Source organism: Chiloscyllium plagiosum, unplaced genomic scaffold (assembly GCF_037043375.1).
Source record: "Chiloscyllium plagiosum isolate Xiang-an unplaced genomic scaffold, Cpla_swu_hap1 HiC_scaffold_33, whole genome shotgun sequence".
Classification (NCBI taxonomy): Eukaryota; Metazoa; Chordata; class Chondrichthyes; order Orectolobiformes; family Hemiscylliidae; genus Chiloscyllium; species Chiloscyllium plagiosum.
Genome location: NW_028270171.1, coordinates 2,890,147 through 2,908,438, shown reverse-complemented (window position 1 = coordinate 2,908,438; position 18,292 = coordinate 2,890,147). Strand labels below are relative to the sequence as shown.

The 18,292-nt window shown below is 43.8% G+C and overlaps 1 protein-coding gene across 2 annotated transcripts; it reads left to right on the top strand.

Moving 5' to 3' along the window:
- The first annotated feature begins 11,265 nt into the window (after positions 1–11,265).
- mgp (matrix Gla protein) lies at positions 11,266–17,853 on the top strand. Of its 2 annotated transcripts, none has more exons than XM_043679453.2 (4): positions 11,266–11,388; positions 14,490–14,519; positions 14,955–15,024; positions 15,684–17,853. In XM_043679453.2, the coding sequence occupies exons 1-4, from the start codon at positions 11,334–11,336 to the stop codon at positions 15,889–15,891; spliced, it is 363 nt and encodes a 120-aa protein (XP_043535388.1). In that variant the 5' UTR covers positions 11,266–11,333; the 3' UTR covers positions 15,892–17,853. The 2 variants fall into 2 exon arrangements, with proteins under 2 accessions (XP_043535388.1, XP_087834328.1); XM_087978202.1 differs by having other exon boundaries at positions 15,681–17,853.
- Positions 17,854–18,292: the final 439 nt, after the last annotated feature.

Below are 18,292 nucleotides of genomic sequence, written 5' to 3'. Positions count from 1 at the left end.
CTTCCTCTGGCAGCTCATTCCATACATGCGTGACCCTGTGCGTGAAAAAGTTGCCCCTTAGGTCCCAGACTGATTAGCAAGTTTAGATCTCATGGAATACAGGGAGAACTAGCCATTTGGATACAGAACTGACTCAAAGGTAGAAGACAGAGGGTGGTGGTGGAGGGTTGTTTTTCAGACTGGAGGCCTGTCACCAGTGGAGTGCCACAAGGATTGGTGTTGGGTCCTCTACTTTTTGTCATTTACATAAATGATTTGGATGCGAGCATAAGAGGTACAGTTAGTAAGTTTGCAGATGACACCAAAATTGGACGTGTAGTGAACAGCGAAGAGGGTAACCTCAGATTACAACAGGATCTGGACCAGATGGGCCAATGGGCTGAGAAGTGGCAGATGGAGTTTAATTCAGATAAATGCTAGGTGCTGCATTTTGGGAAATCAAATCTTAGCATGACTTATACACTTAATGGTAAGGTCCTAGGGAGTGTTGCTGAACAAAGGGACCATGGAGTGCAGGTTCATAGCTCCTTGAAAGTGGAGTCGCAGATAGATAGGATAGTGAAGAAGGCGTTTGGTATGCTTTCCTTTATTGGTCAGAGTATTGAGTACAGGAGTTGGGAGGTCATGTTGCGGCTGTACAGGACATTGGTCAGGCCACTGTTGGAATATTGTGTGCAATTCTGGTCTCCTTCCTATCGGAAAGATGTTGTGAAACTTGAAAGGGTTCAGAAAAGATTTACAAGGATGTTGCCAGGGTTGGAGGATCTGAGCTACAGGGAGAGGTTGAACAGGCTGGGGCTGTTTTCCCTGGAGCGTCGGAGGCTGAGGGGTGACCTCATAGAGGTTTACAAAATTATGAGGGGCATGGATAGGATAAATAGACAAAGTCTTTTCCCTGGGGTCGGGGAGTCCAGTACTAGAGGCCATAGGTTTAGGGTGAGAGGGGAAAGATATAAAAGAGACCTAAGGGACAACGTTTTCACACAGAGGGTGGTACATGTATGGAATGAGCTGCCAAAGGATGTGGTGGAGGCTGGGACAATTGCAACATTTAAAAGGCATTTGGATGGGTATATGAATAGGAAGGATTTAGAGGGATATGGGCCGGGTGCTGGCAGGTTGAGACTAGATTGGGTTGGGATATCTGGTCAGCATGGACGGGTTGGACCGAAGGGTCTGTTTCCATGCTGTACATCTCTATGACTCTATATCTTTCCCCTCTCGCCCTAAACCTATGCCCTCTAGTTCATGTTTGACATTGTGTTATTAGTTTTTCAGGGTAGCAGGCAATAACAATCCTCTTTCCTTCACTCAAGAAAACTTTGGAATTTGGCTCTTTCATCTGAATCTAGCTAATAAAGCCTTAACTGAAGTGTGTTAAAAACAAAATAAAAATATCAACCGAGAGTGGTTTAAAAAGAAGGGAACCGATCACCCGTCCTCACCTGCCTGTAAGACAACTCTGAAAAATTCATTGAATTCTGGCTTTGGAATGTGTTCTAGAAAAGCAAACTCCGTCTTGCTCTCTGGGGTAAAGAGGAAAGGAATGGGATACACTCAAGAATGTGTCTCTGTTTCTCAATCTAAAACGTATCATTTTGTTACATATTGCTGAACACTGTCAATGATAAGTTAATGATCTGATTTATTAGCCCCATTCATCCCACACAACTCCCAAAATAAACAGAACAGGAAGCATGAACTGCCTCAGCTACAGAGCCAGAAACAGACAAGAGATTGTTAGACCGTCAGGAGGAATGGAAAACACACAAGCTCCAAAATCACGAGGAGCTGTCAGAACCACAAAATCCCGGCTTGTATTAAACACAGGAATGGAACCGACTCCCACTCAACACCATGTTCATTAAAATTACGTAAATGTTTGCATACTGACTAACCACATGATAAGATCTAATGGGATAGTCCCACAACACAAGTGCCCACTAACTTAATGCTATTCAACTCTGAGCTTAAACTTGTGAATTCTGAAAGGCTTTAGGTTGCTCGGCATTTTTGAAAAAATCAAAGAAGGCACGTTTCAATCCAATAATCAAAATTAAATGGAGGTGGCAGCTTAGTGGTATTATCGCCAGACTATTGATCCAGAAACACAGCTAATGTTCTGGGGAGCTGAGTTTGAATCCCAGGAATGGTGGAATTTGGATTCTGTAAGAACCTGGAATGAAGAGGATATAATAACCATTGTCAATTGTTGTTAAAAACCCACCTGGTTCACTAACATCATTTAAGGGAAGAGGATCATAGAATCTTCTCAGTGTGGAAGCAGGCCATTCGAGTCCACACTGACCTTCCGAACAGCGTACCAACCAGTCCCACCCCCATACCCTATCCCTGTAACCATGCATTTCCCATGGCTAATCCTAGATTAGAGTGGTGCTGGAAAAGCACATCAGTTCAGGCAGCATCCAAGGAGCAGGAAAATCGACGTTTCGGGCAAAAGCCCTTCATCAGGAATAAAGGCTCTATTCCGAAATGTCAATTTTCCTGTTCCTCAGATGCTGCCTGTACTGCTGTGCTTTTCCAGCACCACTCTAATCTAGAATCTGGTTTCCAGCATCTGCAGTCCTTGTTTTTACCATGGATAATCCACCTAGCCTGCACATTTCTGGACACTACAGGCAATTTAGCATAGCCAATGCACTTAACCTGCACAACTCTGGGAGGAAACCTGTGCACCCCGACAAAACCTATGCAGACACACGGAGAATGTGCAAATTCCAAGAGACAATCACCTGAGGCTGGAATTGAATCCGGGTCACTGGAACCATGAGGCAACAGAGCTAACCACTGAGCCACTGTGCGCCCAAAAATCTATCCTCCTTATCTTGTCTGGCCTACATGTGACTCAGACTCTTAAGTACTCTCTGGGCAACGAGGGATAGGCAATAAATGCTGGCCTAACCATTGAAACCCACACATTGTGAATGAATAAAAACAACTCTGAGCTTTGGGAAAGGGAACTGGACCTTGAATGCATTTAAAGTACATAACCACACAGGTATCTCCAAGTCTCAGCTGTTCAGTTGGGGTGTTTGCTCAGTAAAATTGAAAGTTGGTGTGTGTGAGAGAAGTCGAGAGTGTTGTTCTGGAAAAGCACAGCAGGTCAGGCAATATCCAAGGAGTAGGAGAATCAACATTTCCCTTCATCAGGAAGGGCTTATGTGTGTGAGAGAAGGCAATGAGAGAATGGGACCAAGTAGTATCCTTGCTTCTGAGCCAGGAGGCCCAAGTTAAAGTCCAGAGGTGTGTCATAACATTTCTGAACAATGTTGGAAATTAAAAATCAAAGGTGTGTCACAGCGTCTCTGGGTAGAAAATAAAAGATCAGCCTAAGCAGCAAAAAGAGTGTGTGCCTCAGCTGGTTCACAATGTTCACCATTTGGTTAAGGCACGCCAGGATAGTGAAAAATAAATCATCCAAACTGTGTGAGGTGTATAAATGTTCACTGATGTCATTATAGACTGTGCAAAGTTCACCATCAGTTGAAAAGAAGCACCACCCCCTCTTCGATTGGTCTCTAGAAGTATTAAAACCAGCCCAAATGAAAAAAGGTAAGACTTGAAACCAGAGGACAGAGGACTATGTGTAATATCAACAATAAATTCCTGGGAACAACCGGGAAGAAAGAGACTGGAGTGTAACTGTGTAAAGTTAGGGATGGATGGAGCTGAGGCATATTGGGAGAAGGATGTTGTTTAAGGCAATTAGTGCCTGAAAGGATTAACTGTCATCACGAGATCTGCTCTATTCATCTGGATTTAAAGGACAGTTCCTGGGAGAGCTAACTAGTGTGTTTGCTCTCTCTTCATGGATGCTGTCTGACTCGCTGTGATCTCTAGAATTTGTTGTTTTCAGTACATTGCTGAGTTGTTCAGTTGTTTTTGTATTCAGGAGGTGAACTTACTCACAAGACACCATTATGTATATCAAAGATTACATAACAAGACAGTAAGGAAGAAGTAAAAGACTATCATTATTCATCAAGACTGAACCCATCTCTTTTAAAGAAAATTTTGTGTGGATATCCTTGTCCTCTTGGTTTTAGTAGATTAGACCATTTCCAGTAAAGAGAGCTCAAGTCAGTGAGTACATACAAAGGCATCCCATATGTGTTCCAACCACACCACCTCCTAATTAGTGGTTCCAGTGAGGATTTTTCTCAATTATAAGAATGATCATAGCAATTTATTTGTGGAATTGGGGGATATGATGAAATATTTGATGAGAGCCAGAGAAAAGCAGAACTGAGAAAGGGGACACATGCAGTATTTAATGACAATCTCTAACTAGAGAGAATCTAACCTCTCCACATTCAATGGCATCACCAACAGATTTTAAAATTCATTCATGGGACACGGGCATGTCTGGCTGGGCCAACATTTATTGCCTGTGCCTAGTTGCCCTGGAGAAGGTGGTGGTGAACTGTTGCCTTGAACAACTGGAGTCTATTTGGTGTAGGGACACCCACATTGCTATTAGGGAGGGAGTTCCAGGATTTTAACCCAGCAAAAATGAGGGAATGACAATATATTTCCAAGTCAGGATGGTGAATGACTTGGAGGGGAACTTGCAGGTGATATGGAAACTTGAATGGTGATAACTTGGGAAAGACAGGTATAATGAGACCTGGATGTCCTTATACAGCACTGCAGGTGTAGTGGGCAGTGAAGACGGCAAATGGAATGTTGGCCTTCATAATTAGAGGATTCCAGTACAGGAGCAGAGATGTCTTGCTGCAATTACACAACAACTCAGTGTGACCATACCTGGAATATTGTAGGCAGTTTCAATTTCCTTATCGGAGGAAGGATGTTGGATGTTTTGGTTATGGAGGAAGTGCATCAAAGGTTTCCCAGACTGATTCCTGGATTGGCAGAACTGATGTATTAAGAGAGACTGGATCAATTAAAACTGTTTCACTGGAGGTTAGAAGAATGAAGTGGAATCTCATAGAAACGTATAAAATTCTAACAAGACAGCCAGGGTAAATTCAGGAAGATGACAAGAGGAGTCCAGAACCAGGTTCACACTGTAAGGATACAGGGTGAATCATTTAGGACTGAGATGAAGAGAAGTGTCTTCATTCAGAGAGTGGGGAGTCTGTGGAATTCTCTGTCACAGAAAACAGTTGAGGCCAAAGCATTGAATATTTTCAAGGAGTTAGACATAGTTCTTAGGGCTAAAGAGTTTGAAGGGTATGGAGAGAAAGCAGGAACATGGGACTGATTTGGATGATCAGCTTTGATCATATTGAATACAGGAACAGGCTCAAAGGGCCGAATGGCCTACCGCTGGTCCTATTTTCAATGTGTCTATGTGTGAGGGTTCCTGTCTACCTGCTGCCTTTTCTTCTTCTAGATGCAGGCAATAGCCAAGTGTTATCATTGCTAGGCAATTAATCCAAAAACTAAGCAAATGTTCTGGGATCTCTGACTCAAACCCTGCCACAGCAGATGGTGGAATTTGAATTCAAAATTAAGAACTAAGAATCCGCTGATGACCATGAAACCACTGTCAATTTTCGAGAAAAACCTATCTGGTTCACTAATACCCTTCATGAAAGTAAAACAGCCATCCTCACTTGGTCTAGTGAATCCAGACTCATAGCAATGTGGCTGACTCTTAACTGGCCTAAGACATGGCCATTTAACCCAGTCATTTCAAGGGCAGCTAGGGAAAGGTTATAAATGCTCGCCAGATAGCAACACTCAAAGCCCAGGGGTGCATTTGAAAAAGTGGTTGTGAATTGGAAAGTGCCGTTGAAGGAGCCCTGGTAAACAGTACACACTGCTGCTACTGAGGGTCAGTGGTGAAGGGAGTGGATGCTTGTGGATGTGGTGCCAAACAAGCAGCTGCTTTGTCCTGGATGGTGTCGAGCTTCTTGAGCGTTGTTGGGGCTGCACTCATCCAGGCAAGTGGGAAGTATCCCATCACACTCCTGAGTTGTGCCTTGTAGATGGAGGACAAGCTTTGGGGAGTCAGGAAGTGCGTTACTCACTGCAGGAACACAAGTGTAGGATTGACATCTGGTGTGCTTTATTCAATCTGGTGTGTCAATACTCAGGACTGTCCAGAGATGTTGAGAGGTTTGCAAGAGTCACATTCTCTCACTCACACCCCCACCCACCCCCACCCCACCCTGTGGATCTGATTCTCATCGCTCCAATGGCTGTGCCTTAGTCCCCTGATTTTGAACTCTGGAATTCCCTCCCTTAACCTCTTTCTGTCTGTAACTTGCTCAAAACCAAACTCTTTGAGCAAGTTTTTGGTGGACTCTCTGAGTATTTCCTGACGTGAGCTGATGTCAGATTCTAGCTATCACTCCTTTGAAGCCTCTGAAGATTAACTACTTGCCTTTAAAGTAATTTATGTTAAAGACTGAAAGGAACATTCCTCCAAAGAGGAAGGATTCTGATTGAAACTAAGGGATTAATATCCAGACTGGGTGGAATGACAGTTGGAGTTAGTTAAACAAATGCTTTCCCATTCGTGCCATTGTGGAATGACAGAATTTAGCAAATTAAAACAAACCACATGTTTTAATGTTGCATCATTTTGGCAGATGGAAAAAAAAGCTTTGATTCAGACACAACATTTCCTCCAGGGATCCTGCAACAAACAGGAGATGGCAAAGAAACTGAACATCAAAGGGATGCTTTTCAACCAAGTTTCCATTGATTATAGAAGGAAGTCATTAAACAGAAAAATTAGCAATCAGCCAGATAAGAAAGTCTGATGTATTGTAGAGCACAATTTAAAGGGACAGACATTTGTACAGTTCTGTAATTTTAATGAGGTCCTTTCCATTCATTCTGTTAGAATTATTTAAATTTGGATCAGTGCGAACCCCCTCACCTCTGAAACAGGAGATTGAAACATTACTGCAGGACCTCAGCCATCAAGCCAGACTCGTAATGCTGCGCAGCACAGTTGCAGTAGCTACACTGTAAATGGTATCTGGAGGTCCTTCTGCCAAAGTTAAATTGAGATCCATTCAATTACAGACCCTCCCCGTGCCTCAATGTATGTAAATATAGCACTGTCACAGTTGCTGCACCAGAAGTGCTGCACTGTCATAAAAACCCACCTGCTTCAGCAACGTCCTCTCGGGACGGAAATTTGCCATCCTTCCCCGGTCTGGACTAGATATGACTCCGGACCCTCAACTTTTGACCCTTCACTACCCTGTGAGCAATAAGTGATGGGGAATAAATGCTAACCCAGCCAGAGACACCTACATCTTGGGAACGAATAACAAAAAACTGCCATTCCTGACAATTGCGACCATGTATTGCTGAGGACATAATTCTTGACTTTGATTTTGTTTCCTCTCTATTCTGGGGTAAATGGTCCACTGTTTCAATCATCTACCACAGTCACAGGTGACCAATGGGAATCTTCAATTAGCCTGCTCCAGATGCCTCAGGCAGCGACTTGTGAACACACACTGATCGGGTATTGATCACATAGGTGCTTGTGGGATCCTGCTGTGTACAAGGTGAGTGCACTCTCTCCCTTCAAGACAATGACTGCACTTCAGAAAAATAAAGCGTCTTGTTGGCTGCTAAGAGCTCAAGAGAAATCCTGTTATGGTGAGGAGATCATAAATTTTGGAGGGGAATGCTATGGGCCAAGTACTGGGAAGTGGGATAGGAATAGCCATACAGAAAGAAAACAGAACCCTCAATCCAACCAATCCACACTGAATATAATCCCAAACTAAACTAGCGGGTTCAGACAGCGTCCATGGAGAGAGAGCAAGCTAACATTTCAAGTCTACATGATTGCTCATCAGAGCTGAAGCTGAAATTCTGATGAAGAGTCATCTGGACACGAAATGTTAGTTTGCTCTCTCTCCATGGATGCTGTCCGACCTGCTGAGATCTCCAGTGTTTGTTGTTTTTCAGTACAGATTCCAGCATCTGCAGGAATTTGCTTCCAAACTAAACTTGTTCCACTTGGCTGCTCCTGGCCCATACCCCTCCAAACCTTTCCTATACAATAACTTATCTAAATCTCTTTTAAACGTTGTAAATGTACCCACATCCACCACTTCCTCAGGAAATTCATTCCACACATGAACCACCCTCTATGTAAAAAATTTGCCCATGTCTTTTTCAAATGTCTCCCCTCTCACCATAAAAATATGCCCCCTCGTCTTGAAACCCTCCAACCTAGGGAAAAGACAACTACCATTAACTCTATCAATATCCCTCATTATTTTATAAACTTCTCTCAACTTCCTATGCTCCAGTGATCAGTGGTTGTTTTGACTGGTGCAAACTTGATGGGTTGAAGGGCCTGTTTCTGAGCTGCAGCTCTCTATGACTTTATGCCAATTACTAAATATCAGCAAATGCTAAAATGTGTATTATCTGAGCTGACACTAACTGAATTTCCAGAAATGATAATTCTCATTTACATTCTCAGTGTAAACAAAATTTACCCATCAAAGCCGATCCCCCATTCAACACGATCAGTCTTTAACTTTCTCACCCAATCCCCATCTCCGAAAATTTCCTGAGAGATCAGGAATCCAACAATCCCAGACTTAAATATTTTCAGTGGTGGAGGCTCCACAATCCCCAGGAAGGGAAGGGCGGGGAGAGGTGGAGGAAGAGAGAATTCTGAAGTGAAGTAATGTCCCCTTTGTCAGTCCAAAATGATCATCCCCTGATCCTGACACTGCACCCTGTGATTCCCTACCCCTGGGGAAATTGCCTCCCAGCTTTCAGTCTCTCACTCTCTGCATATTGAGACCATGCATTGAAAAGATGTGGATTCATCTCACTCAAACTCATTTCAGCCTGCTCCAGGCAAACCGAGTCTGCTCCTCAGGAGGCAGGCTGGACTTGGAGCCTTGCTGCAAGTCCCAGGGGTAGGAAACCAGGACTGTACCTTTCTGTACCCCACACTGAGCTATTTCAAGATGCCATGGAGGAGTTTTCTACTTGTAACTAGTAACTGCCTGTAGAGATCTAACCCCGATAATGGATCCTGAGCCCAGAATGGAATACCAGGATGTTTATTCTGTTTGGGAATGTTATCAGATGAGAACTTGTGGTGAACATTTTTAAACATGTTTTCAAATCGTTTGGGATTACGGAACATTCTTACGTGAAGTAGTTTAAACGGACACAGTGTGCTGAACTAATTCATTGGACCATGAATGCCAAGCATTCAACATGAACCAACTAAACATGGAACACTAGGATGCCCTATTGTGTCAGAGAATCCAAAGGAAATAGGACTTGCATTTATGTAGTACCGATCACACTCTCAGAATGTCTCAAAGTATTTTACATCCAATTAACTACTTTTCAAATTCACTCTTTGTAATTTGGAAACCAATTTGCACACAGCAGTTCCCCAAAACAGTAAAAAAGATAAAACCAGTGCTGCACCTTCAGAGGGTCAGTTCTGAGGGAGTGCCACACTGTCGGAGAGTCAGTACTGAGGGAGTACAGCACCGTCAGAGGGTCAGTGCTGAGGGAGCGCACCACTGTCGGAGGGTCAGTATTGAGGGAGTGCCGTACTGTCAGAGGGTCAGTATTGAGGGAGTGCCGTACTGTTGGAGGGTCAGTATTGAGGGAGTGCTATTAAATCCGAAGAGCTGTTGTCTCTCTCTGGTGAATGTAAATGATCACTAGCGTAATCAAGTCCTGGAATGGAATATTATAAGATGATAAGACATAGAAGCAGAAGTTAGATTATTCAGCCCATCGTGTCTGCACTGCCATTCAATCATGGCTGATAAGTTTCTCAACCCCAATCTCTTGCTTTCCCCCTATAACCCTTGGTCCCCTTGATGATCAAGAACCTATCTATCTTAGTTTTAAATATACTCAATGACCAGGCCTCCACAGCCTTCTGTAGCAATGAATTCCATAGATTCGCCACTCTCTGGCTGAAGAAGTGTCTCCTTATCTCCGTAATGTTGTTCTTTCTTTCAAAAGGAATCGAGTATAAAGTATGGAGATTTTGCTAAAACTACTCAAGGCAATAATCAGACCTTGCCTAGAATACCATGAACAATTCTGGTCTCCTCAACAATGGATAAAAGATTAGCATTGGAGGCAGTTCAGAGAATATTCATCAGACTGATTCCACGTTTGGAGGGATTTTATGAGAAAAGGTTGAGTAATCTGGGCTTGTGCTCACTAGAGTTTAGGGGAATGAGCAATTACCTTATTGAGACTTACACGGTTCTTAGGGTGCTTGACAGGGTGGATGTGGACTGGTTGTTTTCCCTTGTGGGACAGTCTAGGATCATAGGGTATCATCTCAGAGTAAGGGGTTGCACATTTATGACAGAGACGAGGAGGAATTCCTTCTCTCTGAGGAGAGTGAGTCTGTGGAATTCTTTACCACAGAGGGTTGTCGTGGCTGGGTATTAAGTATATTTAAGACTGAGAAGGACAGATTTTTGATTAGAAGGTGAACCAAAGGTTATTGGGTTAAGGCAAGAAAGTGGGGTTGAGGATTATCTGATCAGCCATAACCTCACTGAATGATAGAGCAGACTTGATGTGCTAAATGGTCTGCAACTGCAACTTATGGTCTTCTCTCCAGTCCTGGACAATGCTAAATACTCAGTGACCCACCACAAAGCCTGCCCGTTTACTCAGTGCTATTTGTGGGACCTTTTGGTAAAAAAAATGCCTCACATTTCCCACAGTGCACAAATGATTACACTTCAAAAATACACCATTGACTGTAAAGTGCCTCGGGTGCTCCTGCAATTGTGATAGGCGTTATACAAGTTCACTGGTTATGGATTTGCTCAGGGTAATGTTTAACTTTCAGTGCTAGCCCCATATTCACCAAAATGTGTCACTTGCCACTCCCCTGACCTCCCCACCCTGACTCTGCTGTAGCCTCCCACACTCCCCGACTGAGATTACAGCCAGAGGTTGTGAGGTTGACATTCTGTACATCACTGCTAATAACCCAAATGTCTGCAGGAATGACAATGCCTTCCCTGTGCCCAAATCCAAAACTTGACCCAGTGGAACCCACACCTTCAGGATTCTGTGAATTCAGGACTTCTTGTTACCTGAAACAAATCGTTTTCTGAAGAAAAGAATCTTGAAGAGAGCAAGTTTGGCAGCAGCTGCCGATTTCATAATAGCTCTTCTGTCCTACTGTGACTCTTTGCCAAAATGCCCACACCCATCATCATCAGCTTCGTCATCACTTTGTAAATAAACTGACTCTTATAACTGTCCCTGAGCTCAGGGTTCCTCAGACACACACTCTGGCTGATCTTGTGGGTGTAACGGAAACAAAATCAGACCAAGTGCTGAACAAGATGAGGATCCTGATTCTGCTCAGTCTCTGTGCTCTGGCAGTTGTCTGTGTTGCAGGTAGGAACTCCTGTCTAACAATAACAAATTTCCTTCAAATCTCTCGAACTACATATTGAGGGGGATTTCACAGAGAGATAGCTTAGCGTTGAAAACTAAATGTTCAGGACAAGAAAGTTTATCTTAATGTTTGATGGAACATTGTTGCTTAATGTAGAGATGTTTCAATGCTGGGGTTAAAAGTATAGCCTGAGAATACAACTCTTTGCAGAATGAGTCTCACTCCCAACTCTGACCTAGATGGATGTGTATTTAAAACCTCATTTCTGTCTTAGAAGAACAAAGCACCTTGTGACAAACAAACCCAGTGTTGAGAGAGTGCTGCACTGTCGGAAGGTCAGTGCTGAGGGAGTGCCATATTGTTAGAGGATCAGTGTTGAGAGAGTGCTGCACTGTCGGAGGGCCAGTGCTGAAGGAGTGTCGCACTGTCTGAGGGACATTACTGACGGAGGATCGCACTTTCAGAAGGACATTACTGAGGAAGTGCTACATGTTAGAGTTAGATTTTATGGATAACATCTGAAGCCAAGGGCTGTGTGCCATCTCAGGCAGATGTAAACATTCCCTCAGTCCACTGTCTGTGAGGCCATTATTCGTTTAACATTCATCCCAAAACATCATCGAAGAAACAGACTCATATACCTCACCAACGACTAGGGTCCAGACAGATGCACATCGTTCACTTTGGGCAGGCTTGGCTGCTGTGAGCTGAGACTATCTATCTGAAATTTAAAGAGGACCAGTGTTAGTGTAATTAGTTAAAGCTTCATGGTTAGTTACTTCCATGTCCAAGTAATTTCCAAATTTACAAGTGACAGCCTGTACAAATTACAAGGACCTTGTTGTGGTGCTGGTGGTTTGACCAGCAATTAGTTCCAGATGATCAGAAAGTCAGGCCAGTGGAGAGGTTGAGTGTGCACTGAGTTAGGGAACAGCAAACTTAAACTGATCTCCCCCAGAAACTGAGATCAAGCTGTGAGATTTGAAATGACAGAAAATCACCTTCATTCTAATCCTGAAGCCACTATTCATCAGTTATTCTATAGATTCTCTGAGCTGATGTCACCAAATTGGAATGGACATGAGAGGTATGTCCAACAGGAGAGAGATCGGAGACCGATATAGACAACATCTGGCTCAAATACAGACTCCCCATTCACTCCAAGCTGCAGTCTAGTCCCTGGGGATCTGATCCTTTCCTCTACCCTTCCCCCCTTCTCACTTTTCCCATTCTCTCTCCCTCCTCTTACCCTCTCTCTCTCTTTTTCTCATAAAGTTATCTAAATTTACATTACAGAAACAGGCCCTCTGGTCCAACTTGGCCATGCTAACCAGACATCCCAAATTAATCTAGTACCATTTGCCAGCATTTGTCCCATATCCCTCTAAACCCTTCCTATTCATATACCCATCCAGATGCCTTCGGAGATTTCCAAACAGTTCCCGGCTCTGGCTCTGAGCACCCACAGTGTTCACTTGGGAGAGTTATTACAGTGATTGGACTGAGCTCATGGGGGTGAACAGAACAGTGTGCTCAAGTGAGCTTTTTCAGGAGAGAGTCAGGAAAGTGAAACACAGACAGAGACCATTTCCATTGAGTTGGGAATGTGAAATATTAAAACTCTTGGTTATATGCAGAATGCAATATGTTTGGAATGCGAGCTGGACAAGTATAAGATGAGTGTGTTGATGTTATTAATGAATGGGGAGAGGTGGTTAACATGCACATACAAAATTCCTCTTGGAGATCATGTAATCCACGGGATTCTGCCAAATTCTCCAGAGTCCAGGACGATTTATTGTAGAAACAGGTTTCTTGCAAAAGAGTGTTTTGCAGGAAGCCCTTTTCTACAATAAATTGTCCCGGACTCAGGAGAATTGGCAATCTGAGAATTCCAGCAATCCGGATATTCCTGCACTCTGGATATTCCAACAATCTCGAAACTCCTACAAACTGGATATCTCTGTACTCTTGATATTCCAACAATCCTGATATTCCTGCAATTTGGATATTCCAGCAATATCCCAATATTTTGGAAATCTGAATATTCTGGCAATGGTCCGGACAAATTCTCCAATCTCCGGCTGTGGAGTTCCTATTTGAGTAACAGAAATGTGAAAGACAGAAGAGGGTGAAATCTCGAAGCCATGCATAGCATCTGACAGTACAGAAGTATCCCTTAAGCCCATTGAGCCTGTGCCAACAAAAACTACTCTCAACTCTACACTAGCCCCACTTTCCCACACTAAGCCCATAATCTTGAGTGTTACAATACCACAAGTGGCTCATTCAAGGACTTTTTAAAGGTTGTGAGGTTTCCCGCTTCAAACCCACCCTCCCAGGCAGTGCATTCCACACCACCCTCTGGGTGAGAAATGGTTTCCTTAAATCCCCTTTTAAACCTCCTGCTTTTCATTTTAAAATTATGCCTCTTTAACTAAGAGGAACAGCTGCTCCTATCCAGCCTGTCCATGCCCCTCATAATCTTACACATTTAATCTTACATAATCTTACTCAGGTCCTCCTCACCCTTCTGTTCTAAAGAAAACAAATCGAGCTTATCCAGCCTGTCTTCATCACTGTAATGCTCCATCCCAGGCAACATCCTGGGGAATCTTCTCTGCCCCCCCCTCCAGTACAATCACATCCTTCCGACAGTGTGGTGACCAGAACTGTACACAATACTCCTGCTGTAGCTTCACCAAAGTTCTGTCCAGCTCCAACATAACCTCATTGCTCTTATAATTTATGCTATGACTGATAAAGATACGTGTCCTGTATGATGCCTTAACCCCCCTGCTAACCTGTCCTACCACCTTTAGGAGGGACCCTTGAGCAAAATGCTAGCCCATTGGCTATATCAATGTGAACACACCTTATTGACTGAAACATGCCTGTTACAACACCAGGATTCATTCTCATTGATATTGTTTAAAATCCCAGGGATTTCTCATTTTTATCAATTCTTTGTGGTATTTCATTTTCCCTGGCTGTAGAAATTCAGATTTAATCATTACAGTTTACTGGTGTAATTAGTTAAGGTTTGTTGATTTAGTAGATCTTTGCTGAATTGGCTAATTATGGATATTTTCCCTCACAGATTCCTCCGAATCCAATGAAATAGATGATCGTAAGTGAAACTTTCCTAACAGCCTCTTTGTGACCAGACCTTTATGGAAACATTGATCTTCATCAAATTGTGAAATCAGAAGGTGGCTCACACTGGAGGGAGAGACCATTGCAGTGACATGGGGGATGAATCCTGGGGGGTGGAGGGAAATGGGGAGTGACCTGGTGGGAGTAACGCTGGGTAAGAATGGGGGGGGGACTGGCACTGGAGGTGGGGTTCAGCAACTGAGGGAGTGACCCTGGAGGGACTGACACCAAAGACAGGGGAGGCGGGGGGATAGGTGGCTGACTCTGGGGGGAGTGCTCTGGAAGGGGATGGTTATAGGCAATGCGGGGAGTGACACAGAATTATCAGATGGACTGATGGAAGGTAGCTACATTTCTAAAGTCAGTGTCTTTTCTGATTAATTGACTCCATTCATCTTCAATCCTGCAGTTCTGTTCCTCGGGAGAAGAGATGCAAACTCCTTTATGAGACAACCGCGACTTCCCAATCACTGGGGCAGGTGTGTAACTTCCTTTACAATCTCAGGAGATCATGCCAGCATTTTACCAAATGCTGTTTTATAAACTCTAGTCTTGGATCAATGTGATCTCAAAGTACAAATCAAGAAAGAATGAGGACCGAGAGGTTATCTGATAAATTAAATAAACGCTGAAAGATATCAACAGAGTAAACATGATGAAAATGATTCAATTTGTAAAGGAGACAAAACTGGGGCCATAAACATGAGGCAGTCACTCATGAAACCAATCAGGAATTCAGGAGAACATCATTTATCCAGAGGGGGGAGATTGTGGACATCACCATCCCCAACAGGAAATGGTCGAGCTGAACTGAATGGACTGGTTAAAGGGACTTGGGGTGTGGGAATCAAACATGAAATTGGAACTGAGGGGCTGGATCAACTCTGCTCCTGTTGAATGGCAGACAGGGTTGATGGGTCTGAATGGCATACTTTTTAAGGTTCTTAAGGGGATGTGTATAATAACATGACAGGAAAGGAATAGAGAGAAACGTTAACAGGGTGCGATAGAGAAGGCTCACATGGTACGGAAACACAGGGTTGGACCAGTGGCCAGCATCTGTCATCTCTGTGTAATTCTCCACAAAATGGAATTTTGATTGATGAAACAGCTAATTGTTTCTGATGTATTCCGGCAGAAGGGACCGATTCAAGTCTCCATATGAGATTAACCGGGAGAAGTGTGAGGAGTTTCAGCCATGTGAGCGTCTGTCCAGGCAAGTGGGCCTCAAACAGGCCTTTGGCAAGTATTTCAGTAACAGGAGACAACGTCCCAGTGGCTATGGGAGATCGAAGCCCAGGAGACATCGAGGAAGACGAAACAGGAGACATCATTACAGATACTAGGCCACATTGCCTATGGAACCATTGCTAAAAAAAAATACATACAATTAAAAGTTAAATCTGCAATTAGCAGGATAATGTTACCTGGGCTTGGCACCTGGATCACAGTGACTGAATCTGAGAGGCCCAGCCTAAACATCAACTCCAGGTTCTGATCTGAATGGATTGGAAAAAATCTCTTCCCCTGCCTTGGTATCACAACTCCCTCACCTGGTGGGCACTGATTAGTATCATTCATCTGGTCTTTACTTGGTGTCATGGTCAGCAATGTAGCCTGGCTGGACTGGAGGCAAGCTGTTTCGGGACTGATGTTAAAGAGACCGCAAACTGGCACTGACACAAAGTCCAGCTCCCAAAGTTGAGACCACCATTAGAGCTCCTCTGTACTCCATCATCCCACTCCCCTTCAATTGCATCCATCACATCCTCTCAACCCTGACTATACCTCCCACTTAGATCCCACTACCCCAGGCACTGACCCCACACCCTAACCTCAGCCCCTTCTCAGCCAGGCTTACTCCTCTGTAGATTCACAAAAGAGAAACCTACCTGAGAATGTCTGAGGGGGTGACATACAGCTGGAGGTCAATGAGAGATAGGATTCAGCTGTCACTGAGAGTGAGCTGTGAAAGCTCACAAGGGGTAAGGCAATTCCTCTTCACCACAATACAAGTTGTGGGTAATTCAAATGTAGCAGCTCACAAGCTCAGTTGTGATCCCAGAAGGAGACTCTGAGGGAGTCTAGCTCAGGTGATGTTGCTGGACTAATGATCCTGAAATTGCTAGCTCTATGTTGTGAATACAAACTCAGTCTTTATTGTTTGTTGTAAAAAATTGATTTACTAATGCCGTTTAGGGATTTAAGGATGCCTTCCATCAATAGCTGCAGTCTGGGCCTGTGACTCCAGTCCCACACCAATAGGTTGACCATCAAGTGCTCTCTGAGGTGATCTGTGAACCAGGCGAATTGAATCAAACAGATAACTATGGCTCAGGGAGAGGCTCCAGACCTAACAAGAACAGTGATTGGCTGAGTAATAAAGGTCTGGCCTGATCCAACTTCCCCTAAAGTTGTGAGTGATTTCACTAACAGACTTGACATTCCCACCACATGTCCCCCTGCACCTGGAAATAAAATCTTTTTGATTCATAACAGGCTGATGCCAGGCCCGGCAGTTAGGAAGATCATTCAGGAAGCCTCCCACTAGTTGTCAGAACCTTGGCACTAGCCGAGAGAAAGATGTGACACTCAGCTGGGGAGGGAGGCTATGGGGAGATGGGCAAACCATCAGGCAATGGCCAAGAGTGGGAGACAGAATGAGGAAAGGTGGGACCACTCACAGATATTCAGGCCCAGGGATGAGGAATGCCCTTAGCTGAAGCCTTGATGTAAAGTGGGGAAACAGGTTGAAATGTAAAGCTGTCCTAGAGTCCTGCCGGGCAAGACTTGTCTACTTCCTCTGATCACCACTCTGCAGAAAACTCCACTTTGTTAGAAAGGCAATTTATTCAGAGAAATATCACAGCAGAGACTGGGATTTGAGGTTACATTTTGAATTGGGGGTGAGGGTGTGGGTTAGAGTTTAGAGGCCACACTACCAGCGGGAACCATCTCTCAATATATTACCAATTCCAACATCATATCCTCTCCCTTGAAACCTGATTGCTGGGTGACAGATCCCTTGGGCTCCTTGCTCCTGGTAACAATATCCTTCTTGCTAAATATCTATAATCAAAGCAGCCTGCATTATATCAGCAGAGAAAACCAGATTCTGGATTAGTGGTGCTGGAAGAAAACCAGAGACTATAGTCAGCAAGGATATATTGTGTAAATAAAGCCTGCAGCCTCACAACTCATATTGTTCCTATCAATGCCTGAAGCTTCCTGCCTCATCATTATTCACAAAGTCATGTGAATCTGCAATGACATTTACAGAGATATATAATAAAGAATTATAGGAACTCTCTCTGTGTGCTGTCCAATTCTTCATTATCATGTTGAATATATTGTATTGTCTGTCTCACTCCTACTCGATCACAACATTTATGTTGGATTAGTAACATTCTCAAATAGAGTGAATTCCAAAATCACCCGGACAATGTCCCTTCTCAAAGTTCAGTACAGTCTAAGACCACACTCAGCACAGAGCTGAGACTGTGGCTACAATGTGTACCTGGCCCCTGACGTGATGAGTCCAACAGATTTCCTGCTTCTGGTCACTCTTGTGGCAGAATGCCTGAGATATCACTTGGACAATAACACTACAATCACCTACAGAGCCTTCTTTCGCCAAACTGGAATGGCAAGTCCCTGAACCTAGCTCAGATACTGGAGGAATTAGGGGCATTGCTGTGACAGAGTTATGAAGCAGGAGATTGGACTGTAATTCTTTCTCCACAGAAG

What these genes read in the sequence shown, in the direction of transcription:
- mgp (XM_087978202.1), top strand. Translation starts at nt 11,334, where the DNA reads ATGAGGATCCTGATTCTGCTCAGTCTCTGTGCTCTGGCAGTTGTCTGT. An exon ending in GGCAGTTGTCTGTGTTGCAG is followed by an intron (nt 11,389 to 14,489) that starts GTAGGAACTCCT and finishes TTTCCCTCACAG; the next exon opens with ATTCCTCCGAATCCAATGAA. An exon ending in CTTCCCAATCACTGGGGCAG is followed by an intron (nt 15,025 to 15,680) that starts GTGTGTAACTTC and finishes GATGTATTCCGG; the next exon opens with CAGAAGGGACCGATTCAAGT.